The sequence below is a fragment of the Gouania willdenowi genome, chromosome 12 (genome assembly GCF_900634775.1).
Source record: "Gouania willdenowi chromosome 12, fGouWil2.1, whole genome shotgun sequence".
Lineage (NCBI taxonomy): Eukaryota > Metazoa > Chordata > Actinopteri > Blenniiformes > Gobiesocidae > Gouania > Gouania willdenowi.
In genome coordinates this window covers 9439465-9456332 of record NC_041055.1, presented here as the reverse complement: position 1 = coordinate 9456332, position 16868 = coordinate 9439465, and the positions used below count along the sequence as shown (strand labels likewise).

The 16868-nt window shown below is 38.4% G+C and overlaps 1 protein-coding gene across 4 annotated transcripts; it reads right to left on the bottom strand.

Annotated features, from left to right (window-relative positions):
• Positions 1–9937: 9937 nt before the first annotated feature.
• On the bottom strand, positions 9938–16587 carry LOC114472782 (transcription factor AP-1-like). Of its 4 annotated transcripts, none has more exons than XM_028462019.1 (3): positions 16394–16587; positions 12808–12871; positions 9938–12377 (listed from the first exon to the last, which is right to left on the bottom strand). In XM_028462019.1, the coding sequence occupies exon 3, from the start codon at positions 12261–12263 to the stop codon at positions 11229–11231; it is 1035 nt and encodes a 344-aa protein (XP_028317820.1). In that variant the 5' UTR covers positions 12264–12377; positions 12808–12871; positions 16394–16587; the 3' UTR covers positions 9938–11228. The 4 variants fall into 4 exon arrangements, with proteins under 4 accessions (XP_028317820.1, XP_028317821.1, XP_028317822.1 ...); XM_028462020.1 differs by having other exon boundaries at positions 16529–16576; XM_028462021.1 differs by lacking the exon at positions 12808–12871.
• Positions 16588–16868: the final 281 nt, after the last annotated feature.

Below are 16868 nucleotides of genomic sequence, written 5' to 3'. Positions count from 1 at the left end.
ACAAACGCTCACAACACAACACAAACGCTCACAACACAAACGCTCACAACACAACACAAACATCCACAACACAAACGCTCACAACACAACACAAACGCTCACAACACAAACGCTCACAACACAACACAAACATCCACAACACAAACGCTCACAACACAACACAAACGCTCACAACACAAACGCTCACAACACAACACAAACATCCACAACACAAACGCTCACAACACAACACAAACGCTCACAACACAACACAAACATCCACAACACAAACATCCACAACACAAACATCCACAACACAAACATCCACAACACAAACATCCACAACACAAACATCCACAACACAAACGCTCACAACACAACACAAACGCTCACAACACAACACAAACATCCACAACACAAACATCCACAACACAAACATCCACAACACAAACATCCACAACACAAACATCCACAACACAAACATCCACAACACAAACATCCACAACACAAACATCCACAACACAAACATCCACAACACGAACGCTCACAACATAACACAACACAACACGAACGTCCACAACATGAATGCTCACAACACAAAAGCTCACAACACAACACAAAAGCAGTCCAGTAACAATCCACAAAGAAGAGTGACATTGGTTTCAGCGCCCCATCCTCTCACGTACCTGATCCTTTCCTCGCTCTTCTTCGTGGATTTTTATCAGACTGCTTTCGTTTTGTGTTGCATTGTGGCGTTGTTCATTTTGTGTTGTGTTGTGAGCTTTTACGGCCACCGTAGGTCACAGATCTATTTTTTTCTTCTAATTTTAAGTCCATGCCGCTTTATATTTGCATATCTGAGCTTACAAAGGTTAAGAACCACTGCTCTGCCTGACTTACAAACTAAATGAAAATGTCACACCTCTGAAGTGGATTTTCAAATGTAAGTTCCAAACTATTTTCCATGAGCAGGTCACTCTTGATTACAGCTTTGAGGTCCTTCTGGAGGTTTTTCATGCTCTTGGTGTATTACTGTAAAAAGGTTGAACTTTGCAAATAGGTTACAGTGGAGGAAGTACTGAACTGCAGGAGTTGGTGCAAAGATACTTTGTGCATTTTGGAAAAGGTGGACCTGTAACTTTAATGTAGGCATTTATGTATGACAAAAGGTCTTTATTTTTCATTAATTCTGTCTCTTAAGACTTAAAAGTGCCTTTTGAGGGTTGTAGTCGTTCTGTATCCATCAACAAAGTGATATGAGGTGAGTGAGTGTGATGGTGCGGGGCGATTCGGAGGGAGAAAAATGTAAAACCACATTAACAGGCTCCGACGTTCACTGTCAACTCTCATCTAATCATAAACATCTTTATTTTTAACAAATAGAACCATCACAGAGCAGAAACACCATGTCCGAGAATACACAGAGATACGTGCACGTGCATGCTTGTGTGTGTGTGTGTGTGTGTGTGTGTGTGTGTGTGTGTGTGTGTGTGTGTGTGTGTGTGTGTGTGTGTGTGTGTGTGTGTGTGTGTGTGTGTGTGTGTGTGTGTGTGTGTGTGTGTGCGTGTGTGTGTGTGTGTGTGTGTGTGGGTGATGGGGTATTAGTCACCAGAAATGGCACAGAGCCTCTCTCTCTTTCAGTAAGTGGGTCACTCCATCTGAAGCAGAATATGGAAGAACCGCAACACTAACATTTTCTACCCAAGAAGTAACCACAAGAACACACACACACACACACACACACACACACACACACACACACACACACACACACACACACGCACACACACACACACACACACACACACACACACACACACACACACACACACACACACGTACACAAACACCTTAAGCAGTCAGTGTTACACTTTGAAAACTTCATCTAAATAATGGCAAATGAAAGAAAAAAGAAGAAGCAAATCGTAACGATGTCAGAACTTCTTCATCCTAAAACCAAAGTTTTTTTGAGCAGAAGAGTTCAATCATAAGTTACAGTAACATCAAGAAGAAGGAAGATGAGAAACTGGAGAAATACCAGGACCTGAAGGAAAAGATAATGGTGACCTTCAAACAGGAGAGGGACTACAGCAGAATCCTGGAGCAACATCTGAGTTCTCAGCCCAGAAAATCTCAGTTCTTGGAACAACTTAAGTGCTTTCTTTGGACTGATGCAGGAAAGTTGACACATATTCTCAAAAACATGTAGAAAACCCACTGAACTCAACTATTATCGAAATAAAATAGATTTATTTATAGCAAGAAACTTCCAATTGTTAGAAATAACACATTTTACCACCTCTAATAACTCTACAGTTTGTTGCAATACAAATGCACATTACAATAATTATTTCACCCATTTTTATGCCTAACTATCGCCTTGCCACATATTGTTGGAGTTAAACATTTTTTTGTCCAGTTTTTATGCCTTAATATAGTCTTACCCCTATTTTTTGGCGTTTATTCGCCCTTTTTTATGCCTTTGCTCCATTTTATGAAGTTTGACATTTTTTCTCCAGTTTTTATGCCTTACTATAGCAATACTTCCCTTTTTGGGTGTTTGGAATTTTTTCGCCCATTTATATGCCTTAATATAGCTTTGCCTTCAATTTTTGGAGTTAAATATTTTTTTGTCCACTTTTTATGCTTTACCTCCATTTTATGGAGTTTGACATTTTTTCTCCAGTTTTTATGCCTTATTATAGCCATTTTTTTTGGCATTTGAATTTTTAATGTTAATTCACCATTAAGTGCAAATAATGGCAACTCGTGACAGGGAATGATTTAACTATATAAGCTTAATGATTCTAAATGTCACTTATTGCTATAGTAAAATGCAGAATGTGAGAACAGAAACAAAGTCCTGTGCTTTAAAGCTTTTTCAAACGTATGTAAACGCTGTCTTTGGAAACATACTTTGTCTTCATCTTCTTCAATTAATGAAAAGCATAATGTAGAACTGGAGCTGATCCACTGCAGCATCAATGCTGTGACTGTGCAGCTCTGATTCACTGAGAGAAAAATCACTCTATCCCTGTGATTCAGCGATTAGCTCAACAAGTGAAACCCTCAGAGGATCAACACTGTGCAGGGCAAACCCAGCAGTTAGTGGCATGAGACACTGACGCTCTGAAATCCACCCTGGCCTTATATTACAGTCATCATTTCATACCACTTAAACGTTACAAATGTAAACGTTGTTTATTAGGATTTTATGAGATAAAGAAGGGGTTCCAAAACGTTTCACAGTCCCGTACCCTTTCAGACATTTAACCTGAAGCCATGATCCCACGACTCCTGTACACTTAAAAACATTATAATGTAATGTCATATACAATGTAGCCCTATAGTGAAAATTGTCTCTGAATTTACCAATCCTGTTGAGGAATCATATATAACTAGAATATTTGCTTCTCCTGAAGAAAATGTGAGGATGCAGGTGCTGGCCCGCGCCATTGAATACTGCATTAGCATTAGCCTAGCATTAGCCTAGCATTAGCCTAGCATTAGCCTAGCATTCCTGTCACTGATCATTAGCATTAGCTAGCATGAGTTAACATTAGAATTAGCCTAGCATTAAAATTAGCCTATCATTAACATTAGCCTAACATTAACATTAGCATTTTCTAGCATTAACATTAGCCTATCATTAACATTAGCCTAACATTAACATTAGCATTTGCTAGCATTAGCCTAGCATTAACATTAGCATTTGCTAGCATTAACATTAGCATTTGCTAGCATTAACATTAGCATTTGCTAGCATTAACATTAGCCTAGCATTAACATTAGCATAAACTAGCATTAACGTCAACATAGCATAACCAAATAATTAGCATAAACATATCATTAACCTGGCATTAGCATTAACCTATTATTAGTGTTAGCTAGCATTAGCTTAGCATTGGCATTAGCCGACCATTAGTACTAGTACCCCCTATGACAATTTGTGTACCCCTGGGAACCTCGGTGATAAAGCAATACAACAATTGCAAAATGGGAAGAAAAATTAATCATAGTTTTTAATTTATTTAATTTTTTTGGACAAATACTCATCCTCCTTTTACTCTGATAAATACTATTAAAGTAAGTAAGTTAGTAATTTACAGAATGATTCATGTTTTCTCTGTCATTTTCACATTCTCCTTCGGGCCAAATTGGATGCTCCAAAAGGCCAGATTTGGCCCCCGAGCCTTACATTTGACACGCGGTTTCGATCAAAGCATTTAAATGTGTTTAAATGGCCCAATCAAAGTCCAGATATTTGTCTTATATTTAATTGTCAGTTTTTTTGTGTTTTACTAGTCAGTGTGCGGGTCTCGTCCAGGGTTGTGGTCAATTATCATTGTAATCAGGTAATTGATATGAATTACAATTAATGGAAAAATTGTAATCATAATTGTAATTGAAAATATCTGAAATAATTGTAGTTAAAAAATCTGTTGCTGTTGTAATCGTAATCAAAATTTAATTGATTAGAGATAATTGACTGTAATTCTATGAAAACTGTCCATCTTTTATGATAACGAGTCAGTTTTGACCCATGTCAGCTGTAAAATACACAAATAATTATACAGTATCTATCATTTAATTTGTGTCTCATCCCTTGTTTTCCTTGTTGACTTCTTTATTCATGAAAACATTTTATTATTTTTTTTGGTGTGTGCGTGAACACTCCTTGATTTTGAAAAAGAGAACTGACAGGTATTGGGAAAAGTTGATTTGAAACATATTTTGATAATTGTTAACTACGTACTGTGTGTGTAAGCCATAGAACTGGAACATGGGTTCCACAGGTTTGCGTTTAATGAAATTGTATCATTTTATTCAAAAAAAATAAATAAATAATTGTAGTCGAGGAGTATACTGACAGAAAAACGGCTCACACGCCCACACCCAAAAAATAATAAGATGTTTTCATGAATAAAGAAGCCGAACAAAGAAACCAAGGGATGAGACACAAATGAGATGATAGATCATATTATTTTGTGTATTTTACAGCTGATTTAAGACATGGGTCAAAACTGACCCGTTGTCATAAGAGATGCTAACAGAAAGCTAACACAAAAAAAGGTTTTATTTATTAAAGGCTCAGTAATTGTGATTAATTGTAATTGAACTTGAGTAATTGAGAATGTAAGCGTAATTGTCTTTCAGAAGAAAAATAATTTAATTGGAATTGGAATTTTTTTTGTTACAATGCAGTTGTAATCATAATTAAGTTGTAATTGAACATGGATCATTTAAGATGTAATTGTAATTGAAAAATGTAATTGAGCCCACCCCTGGTCTCGTCCTAGTGAGTGTTTGGACACTGAGTGGTAACGTCTCTGTGATGTTTCCTTTCCCAGTTGTGTTTGTCCCAGTTTCCTTTTGTTCTTTTGATGAAATGGCCTTTGATTTCTCCTTCTCTGCATCACATCCTGACACAGTCTGGAGCCGTTTGGCAGACGAGCAGAAACGTCAGACACATTTCAAACGACTTGAACAGGAAATGAATCTGTGCATTTGTAGCTTTGCAACACAACAGTGCAGCGTTAAAGCCTCACAATGGTGTCATTTGAGTTCACGGTCAGACTTTCTGCACTGAAGTCATTAGATCAGCCGCCGCGGACACTTTGAGACAATGTCACAATATTTGGCGAGATACGGTTGCAACGTGGGCATTGATTACCATACTGCATTGTGCCAGACATCTCAACACGTGTCTTTATTTTTTTTATGAACATTGATATTAGATAAATACTTTATGCCAGAGCTTTCTGTTCAACAGCTGTCACAACTTGAATAAATAAAAATATGTTGTGTGATATTTGAGGACATCCAGTGTCAAAATAGAGCTATGATAACTGATAACTCCATAAAACTTTAAACTGAACACCAACCAATGTGATTGTCAAGTGATGGTCACATGATTAACATTCACGTCAGCATTTAGAATAATGACCAATAAATACAGGAAACCGCCAAGGTTTGTGTTTTCATGATGTACACTCTTCTATTATTCCTTCCGCATTTTTTGGATTTATTTTCAGCAGAATTATGTCAAAATGACTTCACAGATTTTGACCAAATTTGAACCAAAAATAGACTTTAGGGCCCTGGATGATTTCATACAATTTTGGAAGGGATCCGGATCAATATACTGATTCTGGATCAGTTTTAATAAATGGTAAAATTCCTTTCTCTCATATTTTTTCAAGAAATTCCCATCTCTGTAATCTCTGTATCTCATATCTGAAGTTTGACTCAGTTATGTTGAGTTGGTTCCTCAATGACCCAACCCACTTTCATTGGGATCGGATCCGTATTGTGCATTTCATTGTGATTTGTCTGAAATATTGGGGTTGCCCTTACATTTGGACCTACTTGTCATTTTTAGTTAACACAGGGTAATTGAATTTATTCTACATAAAAAATGTTAGCTTAACATAAGGTAAATAAATATACTTTACATTAAAAAGTTTTGTTAATCTAACATAGGGTAATTCAATGCACAGTAAATAAAAAAAAAAAAGTCATATTAGTTTTAAATGATGTAAATAAATATACTTTACATTAAAAAAAAGTTTTGTTAATGCACAATAAAAAAAAAGTCATATTGGTTTAATATATAGAATTTTTGTTTGTTGAACATTGATAAATCATTTTTAGTAAACAAATTGTCCAACTGACGTTTTTTTTTTTTTTTAATGTAATTTCAACAGACTTTTTTTTTCAGTGTATATAGTTATCAATTGTAATATATATATATATATATATATACTGTATATATATATATATATATATATTTTTTTTTTTTTTTTTCCTAAGCCTTTAAAATGTGAATGCGTCACTGGTCCTGATAATTCACAATATCTGTAAAAGAGCAGATTTTGTGTGTTTTTTTCTTGCTCTTTTGAGTATTTTTTTTGTAATGTTGTATCTTTTTTTTAGTAATTCTGTTTCTATTTGCTGTTGTTTTATGTATTTTTCTGTCATTCTGTGCACGTACTGTACGTTGGGGACCACTACCTCCAGTTTCCTAAATTTTGTCTCGAATCAATTTCACTGTAGTGTCCAAATGAACTGCAAAATCTTGCTTTTATGATCCCACAAATAATTTTTACAAATCAAGACTCTAAGTTTTGACATTCTGAGGGACAAATACAGTCTTAAGTGTAAAATCGTAGTTTATGAAAACACAAGCACAAGTCCCCGTAGTCACAATAACCAAAACAAATCATCATGTCATAATACATCATTGATTTGTGTTTTTACACAATGTTAATGAGTGCTATACGTCATCCTTAAAATGATTAAATAAACACTTGAAATCACGGCTGAATTGACACAAACATCTCAAAACCACACCTGTAATAAATAGACAACATATCTAACAAATCAAACAGATTACACATGTCAGTATGTTAACAACTTTTATACATTTGTACAAAAATAGAGATATTAAAAGCAATGAAAGCATCATTCGTGTTCAAAAAATAAATAAATATCACACACTTGGAAACAACATGTTGACACACAAACCACACCACTGTAACTGCAAAGAGTTAGTAACATCTGGTATTATTGGTCAATAACTGAACGTGGAGCTGCAGTTCCCTGAAAATCCAACGAATATAAAGGCTTTCCATCTAACAGCAGAAGTTTGACTCCACACAAAGTCGAGTCTGTGCAAACTTAGCCATCATCTGAAAAGCTCTAGTCATGTCCAAAAAAGGGAAACCCACACCAACGACAGCGGAACAGTCTGGAGATTAACAAAAATGTTTTTAGCTGACAAAACTCAAACACACTTTGTGATTGTAAGACCTGAATCGGAGATCAGGATTATTTAATGCCTTTTTTTTTTAAATACTATGCCTCAACACCTTGATGATGAACCTTGACAGCAGCTTTAAAAACCATAAACCCTTTAAGGACAAGTCAAGTTTCCCAGATAGTTAAAGCTACTTGACCTGATAACTAACTTTTTTTTAAATGTACCAGTCTGTCATCAAAAAGTTGTTCTCACAAACCCTCTGACTGGAAGTTACTCACAAACAAATGTTGAAGGTAAGAATTGTCACTGAAAGGTTTGTTTTTGACTCCGTCACAATCAATGAGTTTGTTAACAAATGGCCATGTGATTTGATCTTCGGCAAGGCTTTGCACTTTGGGATTGGGATTGGGATTGGGAGTCCCGTAGAGCAATGTAAAGACGGCATCAATGCAGAAAAAATATTTTCTATTGGGGGATGGGATTCGTTTGAAGCCATTTTTGTTCTGCTTTCTTTGTGTTCTTCCCTCTGATACTTCATTCTGATTTGGGCCGTTATCGGTTATTCTGTGAAAACTTTGGGAAAACAGCAGAAACGTCACTTTAGCAAGTGTTTTTGGAGGAATACTGACATCAGCAGCGGATAAGAACAACTTTTGGATGAGATAGAGTTACAGTTTAAAAAGTTTTAGTCATTGGGTCAACTTTATATATCGCCCTTGAAATTAATAATGTCCTCAAGATCTTCTGCACTGAGACATTTTCATCTTTTTCAGCCATCTGTGACTTGATGAGTCTGGATTAGTTGTTTTATAAGATCTACAGGCTGAAACATGAGCTTTGTAACATCCTAAAGAACCAAACTGGATTCAAACTCCTTCATAGCATCTGCAAAGTGGACGCTACGAGGGAGGAATCCAACTTTTTAAAGGTTTTAAGACCTTTTATAAGTCGGATTCCTCCATAGGCATATTTAGGTCCTCATTCAAGTTCAGTGAGATTGTCTCGTTGGAGATGAGCTGTGAACTCATGGCCCCCAATCACAGTGTCTTTCCCACAGGGAGGCCAAAAATAACAAAACTTAGGTTTTAAGTGGGGTCTCCAAACCAGGTCCTTAGGACCAACAGATGTATCTCTGCTCTAATGAACCTGAAGATAAGGTGTGGCCTATTGTTATCTGAGGTTTCCACTGGATACGTCTTTGTTGCTCCACGGCACCGATCTGGTTTTGCTCCGCTGTCCGCTGTCCGGTAATCCCCAACGGTTGCGTTTTGAGTGCGCCACGGTGCACTCCGTTTGGACGACTGTGACGTCACGAGACAGATCAGTTCTCACAATATTTATATAATAATAATGCAGTTAAAGGTATATGTTATAAACGTAACAATAAACAGATAAACATGTCAGTGTTCCTAACGAAGGAGAACAAGAAGGTTGGACTCTGGACCAACAGAGAAGAGATAAAACTGCACCAGTAAAACATGAACTAAATCAAAGTTACTGCCGTTTACAGTGTAGTTACAGTATGAGAGGAAACAATATAGTGGATGTGAATTTGTTTTTACACATTATGACGTTTTGGTGATGTATTTACTTGAAATATAATCTGAAGTGTTTTATTTTGAAAAGTAACAGGTTATTTTATTGCTGAGTACGTGCTTAACTTCTTGTTTAGTTTAATTTGCTCTGTGCTGATTGATGCGTCGTGCTCCGATGTCCGCCAAAAATAGAAGCCCTGCGTAAATCTGGCAGAGGGCACCGGACTACCACAGCTGGGAAGGAGCAGACATGCACCGCAGCGGACCCGGTGGAAATGAACACATAGACTAAAGTGGAAACCGATCAGTCCCGGTGGCGCGGCGGTGACGTAACGCAGCGGAGCCGCATCCAGTGGAAATTGGGGGTTAAGCTTTCGTTGGATTTTGATGCTTTATGTCAGGGATGGGCAACTTTTATCACAGTGGGGGCCGCAAAAAAATGTAATTTTCTGATCCAAGGGCCACATTGTCAACATTCATGTCCATATTCAGAATAAAGACCAATCTGAGCATTAACACAGGAAAGAACAAAGACAGAGTTTGTGGTTTTGTTTTTGTTGTTTGTTTTTGAAGTCATTTGTGTATTTTTTATGTTGTAGTTTTGTTGTAATCTTGTATTTTTTAACTCATTTTGTGTGATTTTGTAGATTTTGCATGTTTTTGTGGTCATTTTGTATATATTTCAATCATTTTGTGTTTTTTTGTTGTTTTGTGTGTTTTTGGAGTCATTTTGTGTTTTTACATTGATGCCTGCACAAACTTAGGTTGAGGGCCGCATTTGGCCCCCAGGCTGCCAGTTGCCCATATCTGATGTGTGTTTTATAAGAGAGTGATTTCTAAAACTTGCCGGACTCCAGCTCTAAAGAAATTACGTTTGAAACCCTGATTTAAAGCTCTTTATATTTCCTTTACAGCATTAAAAAAAGTTCTCTCATAATAATGTAACCTTTATTGATGACGTAGTGAAATTCTTCTCTGCATTTTTACCCATTTTCCCCGAGGGGTAGCAGTGGGCTGCCAACTGCAGCCAACCGGGGGAGCAGTTGGGGGTTAAGGGTCTTGCTCAACATCCCACAGTGTTGGGACTCGAACCGGCGATTACAAGCCGTCTAGGCCACCACTCCCCAACTTGCTCATAGATTTCTAGAAGAGCCAAGAACCCTTCGGGATCATTTAGGCGTCGTCATTTAGGACCGACACGATCTCTGTGACATCATGTGTGACTGGTGCAGGCTGATTTAAAACTCAACACTTTGTTTAGATATAAATCCATGAAAAGCAAATAAACACAGTTTGTCCCAGCTCAGAGGCAGAGTTAACAGATGGGCTTAATGATGGACAAGCTTGTCATTAGGTCTCTTTCTGTTTAAAGAGCTGATAGGCATCAAATGTAGCACATATTCAAACAGCTGTCAGAGCTGTCAAACACTAAAGACGCCTCGCACAGTTCCATCCTCCAGGAGAACGTATCCAAGAAAACGTAACGTTCGGCTTATAAACGAAGAAGAAGGTGAAAACATAACTGAAGTAAATGATGACCATTCACCTCCTACACTGAGAGATGTAATGAAGCACTGACTGTGGATATGAAGAACCACATACTAAACTCACATGATAAACTCATAAGAGTTACAAATATTTAATAATGAAAAGTTCTCATTTGTAAAGATTGGAAAGTCATCTGAGATTCGAACCAAATATATTCCAAAAGAATCAAATTCCAAGAGTCTTTGATCTTTCCCTCACAGCCCATGATTGGTCCTCTCATGTGCATCCTGAAGCTCCACCCCCTTTGTGGCGTGCTTGTTTGGCGTTGGTATACACACCCATCCCTCCTGTTTCAGTGTGGCTCACACAGAGTGGCCTGCTGTCAGCTTGTTCTGACCAAAGCTATGAGCGTCACACCCTCAGCCTGCTGCGGCATCCATGTTCTCCTGATTTCCACGGCCGATTCAGCAGCTGGAGTCTTCGCCCCTGGTTCCTCCTCCAGACTTTCTTGAGGCAGTTGAGCTCACAGTGATCTGGCAGCCATTGGTGACATGACTCATGACCTTCTGTTTGAGCTGAGCAACCTGCTCCCGCAGCATGGAGGCGGTGGAGGCCAGGTCGGAGTTCTGGTTCTTGAGAACTTTGACCTTCTCCTCGAGCCGTGAGATCCGCTCCAGTTTACGTTTGCGGCACTTGGAAGCAGCAATCCGGTTGCGCAGTTTCTTGCGTTCTGCTTTGATTCTCTCCTGCGTCTCCAGGTCTATCGGGGAGAGGGATGGTGGGGATGATTGGTCTCCTGGTGGGTGAGGCACCTCAGGGACAGTTTGAGGAGCATCCAGGCTTCGGGGGTGAGACTGAGGAGCTCCACCACCGTTGTGGCCTAAACCTCCACCGTAAGCCATTTGCCCTCCGGAGTAAGGCATCTGGCCCGGGTTATAGCTGCTGAGGTTAGTGTAGACAGGCATGTCTCCACCACACACCAGGCCCCTCTGGTAGGGCGCCTGCAAGGAGACACTGGATGAAGTTGAAGGAGACATGGGTCCACTGACCACCAGCTGGTTCTGTTTATGAAGGTCTGCGAGAGCTTTCACGAAACCATCTGCGAATCCCTCCTGCTCATTGGTGGCCTGGTTGCGGTAGAGGAAGGGATTGGTGGAGTTGGACGCAGGGCTTGTGGTGACCAGTCCCTGGTTGGACTGAATGATCAGATGTTCCAGGTCAGGGGAGGCAAGCTTCAGCAGGTTCATGTCTGCTGAGGAGGCTGCAGAAGATGCCGCTGATGGCGTGTTCCCGGTGAGACCCAGGCTGTTGTGAGTCCCGCCCCTCCCTCCTGTAGCAACACCTCCACCAGAGAAATGATGGCTCCCTGCCACCACCATGCCCTTCTTACTCATCAGCATCTTGTTTCCGGGGTAACGCTCATATTCTGACAGCTGGCTGAAGCCGGGAACAGAGGGGGAATCATCGTGGTAGAATGGAGTCTCCATTTTGGCCGTCATTGACAAAGTAATGCCTGAGAGGAAATCTTCATAATCAGATTAACCTGAATATCAGAGAGGATTCCAGTGTTCCACTGACGTCTGCGGCTGGAGGATGAAGGACAGAGTGAGGAGCTGTTGGGAAAATGACAAGATAAAGGCTATTACTGTGTGGAAACCAGAGTGTTTTATAAAGAAGCTCAGAAATGGCATGAACTGGATAATTATTCCTTAATTCTAAATCATCTTATTCAATTCTGTGGCCCAAGAGTTCACTGGACACTACTAAAGGTTCTTCAGGAAACCAGTCTGTCCCATGACCAACACACAGACATTAACACACTTATTCACTCCTACAGACTCTCTACAGGTGCTAAATGTGGACCAGTTTTGTTACGGTTCGGTGTTGGTGTGGACCCCAAATGCAGGGAAAGAAGGAGGCAGGATCGTAGCATATCGTTCCTGGAACCACTCCATGTTTTTCTTCCAAAATCCAAAATCAAAACTTAAATCCAAAACAGGGGAACAGGGAGCAAGACCAGACACGAGGAAGGCGACAACGAACCTGACGTCACACAATGATCCCGCACACAGACATCACTGAGGGGTGGAGCCACAAACACCAATCCCTGAAACACAGACAAGAGTTAACACAAACCAAATAAACAAAGACAGAACAAAAAGAGGACCCAAGGGTTAAAATAAACAGAACCTAACAAGTTTAAACCAAATAGGCTGTAAAACCATTCATTTCAAAAGCCTCATTTTGTATTTTTTTAGTATAAATAATATGAAAAGTAGCCTGTAAGGCACCGACAATATCTAAGCAATAAGTGATAAATATGAATATCTACTCAGAAATTGATAGCTACAATATTTACAATATAATCTATTTTAATTTGATGTTCAAAGGAAGCTGTGTTTGTTATTAACTTATTTTACGGTTGAACATGCCCCTAACAGATATTGGCATTAAAACATAGCTACAGCACTGCATTACTACAGATAAAAAACCTTTTAAGTAAAAAAAAATGTACATCATTGCTTAATGTTTTATTTTAGTAAAAACAATACAAAACAAAAAAACAAGGTTTGTGGATTTTTTTTAAAATTTTTTTTTACCTGAACTTGGATCTGAATGCACCATTTAGTGAAAGTGTAATGTTGCTAATTCTGCCTTTAATGGAGGTCATATCTATTTAAATGTGAAATTATTCCGTTAGATTCTTCTATTTTTATTTGTTTTGTGCAATAAAAAAACATGTTTGTGTCACATAATTCTTTTAGTTATGGAATAAAATCAAGATTTCTCTTACATGATTAATCAATTATTTAAAGAATCAGTTACTGCAACCTTAATATCTAATATTTTTTCAAAATCCTTGGTCTCTTGCCCTCAACATGAATTAAAAGTTGATCAATTGATCAACCTGTGTTATCACCGATAAGTAAGAAGTCTTTTTGGAATGACTTTAAGAACATCAGTGAGCTGATCATTGAAATTGTCTACTAACTCCTGAAATCACTGATCAATATACTTATTCAGCACTTTTCATGCATGTCAGTTCAACACAAAGTGCTTTAAAGTGGAAAGAATGGTTTGAAACATGTCGTCTTATCCACTCGACTCCCTCCTGGAGGCTCGTCCACAGGCTGTTGGACGGGTGAGGAGCATAATGCTGAAAAGCTGCCTCTCCATACGTGTTTGTGTTTGTGCTTGGATTCACTAACCGATCTGTGCCAGAGTAGCTCATAACGGGTCATTTCATCAAGCAAATCTGTAAAACTGTTCACTTGGACACTCACACATGAGCACAAGTCCATCTTTAAACTTACAGAACGTGGAGCTAATGTAGGATAAACTGCTGAGTATTTTCTCTGGTCCTCATCAAAACACCTACAACTACATTTTGGAGCAGCTGAAGGTGTGAACTGCTTTTTTTTGTTTTGTTTTTTTAAAGAACCAATGAGGAGAGTGTTTCAATGATAAATAGGACATGAGATAAAAGCTTGCATCAGCATGAGCACATTGTGCAGTGGGCCGACTCTGGCTGCAAACCTGAAGTGACTTTTAAAGAAATACTTCGACTTTCTCAATGTTTGGTTTCCCTTTTGATGATCAATAACTGTTTGTCTGCTTCTATGATGTCATTTTAAGGCTCAAAACCATCCATCCATCTACTTTCCAACCCGCTTGCTGTTTTTCAGGGTGGCAGGGGGTCTGCTGATGCCTCTCTCCAGCTGTCATTGGGTGCTAGATGGGGGTACACCCTGGACAGGGCGCCAGTCCACCACAATCCAGAGACTCTAGTCAACCTCACAGTCATGTTTTTGGATTGTACGTGGAAAAAAAACACACAAGTATGGAAAACTCCACCCAGAAAGGACCCACCCAGGGCTTTAACCCAGGACCTAATTATTATTATTATTATTATTATTATTATTATTATATAATAATAATAATAATAATAATAATAATAATAATAATAATAATAATAATAATAATAATAATTTACTTTTAATCTGAAAACAATTTATACTTTTTTTAAAAACAGCAATTTTAAACAGGGACTTTAACTTTGCAACTGTTTGTTAACCAGCAAACATTTTCTGGCAGTCATTTTTCAAAGTGTTTTGTAAAAGTTTTGCTGTATGTGCAGGCTATAGACACGGATGCATCAGAATGGAAAAGGTCGTTGGATCATAGATGTAAGACACACAACAAGAAGAAGCCAAACAAACCAAAGTACATTGTTTTCTGCATTGATGTTAGAAGAACACATGATCAGATTTTGTACATTTTGTCATGGAAATGAATGTTACTGATGTCTGTTGGATAACACTCCCTGCCAAAAAGCAGGAAAGAAATAGTATCGTAGGCTACTTTTAGAAACTCTGTAGTTAGTAAACAAGTCCAGAGAACTTCCAGGGCATCGAAGATCTGCTGCAGATACCACAGCACACCTATGTCTTCATGGTTTGGGTCTATTTTGACAGCACATACACAACAATGGCTGGTGGTCACCAGGGTTGGGGTCAATTATAATTGCAATCATGTAATTGATAATAAATGACAATTATGGCGTAATTACAATTGTAATTGTAATTTCATAAATCTGTTGCTGTCGTAATAGTCATGAAATTGTCAATGACTTCAGATAATTGACTTTGTAATTGTAATTGGCATGAAAATTCGATGAAAAACTGTCAATGATAATTTCACACAAATTTCATATGTTTCATATCAAGCATTTTGTCATTTAAAAAACATTTTAATTGAGGGCGATACTGATAAAAAAAATTTAGGAACCCAAACAAGGTCAGCAAGAGATAAGAAAGAAATTGGTTTTTAGTGTATTTTATAGATCATTTAGGAAAAGTTATCATTAGAGATGCTAACAAAATGCTAACACAAGAGAAAGGTTAACTTTCAAATAGGTTATCTATTTCAGGCTCGGTAATTGCAATTGAACTTTAGTAATAGAAAATTAATTGTTTGAATAATTGTAATTTAATTGAAATTGGAAAAAAATCGTAATCGTAATTGAATTGTAATTGAACATGGGTAACGGAATTGACGTAATTCTAAGATAACGAATGCAGAACTGTTTCCCTCAATAGCTGATAAACACAAACAGATGATTCATTAACACCATCCAATTTAGAGTGAACGTGAATGTGAAGATAACAGCTGGAACAGCAGCTGGCGCCAAATGCTGCCTGACCCCCTCTGGTGGACAAACTGTGGAATAACATTACTGTCACGTTTTAAAGATAAAGCTCATTATCAGCATATATATCATTTTACAATAAATGCATCATTAACCAAGCAATATTTCCTCTTTTGAATTAGTTTCAAGTATCTGTTGTTTTGTTTTTACTAGTTAGGAGTTATTCCTTTATTGACTTTTTTTGAGGACTTTTTCACTATGCATATAAAAATGTTCATTCTTCATTTTCTTGTTTTCACACACACACACACACACACACACACACACACACACACACACACACACACACACACACACACACACACACACACACACACACACACACACACACACACACACACACGTATGATTAGCAGCCACCATCATACAGCACAGTTTAAAAACACAGCGCTACTATTTACTTCAACAGTAATAAATCACCTCGAACTGATGGTTTACTTTCAGCGACTCGTGATGAGCTCCTGGTGCTGGTGCTGTTTAAAACTCCATCACACACACCATCAGCACAGCTGGAAACAAACAGCTGGAAACACGAGGAAAAAGGTGAATACTCACAGAGAAGGACGGAGAGAAGAAGGCTCTGCTGCAACTGTATGATCTGAGAATACAACGAGAGAGAGAGAGAGAGAGAGAGAGAGAGAGAGAGAGAGAGAGAGAGAGAGAGAGTGAGTGAGTGAGTGAGTGAGAGAGAGAGAGAGAGAGAGAGAGTGAGAGAGAGGGAGAGAGAGAGAGAGAGAGAGTGAGTGAGTGAGTGAGTGAGTGAGAGAGAGAGAGAGAGAGAGAGAGAGAGTGAGTGAGTGAGTGAGTGAGTGACTGAGAGAGAGAGAGAGAGAGAGAGAGAGTGAGTGAGTGAGTGAGTGAGTGAGTGAGTGAGTGAGTGAGAGAGAGAGAGTAG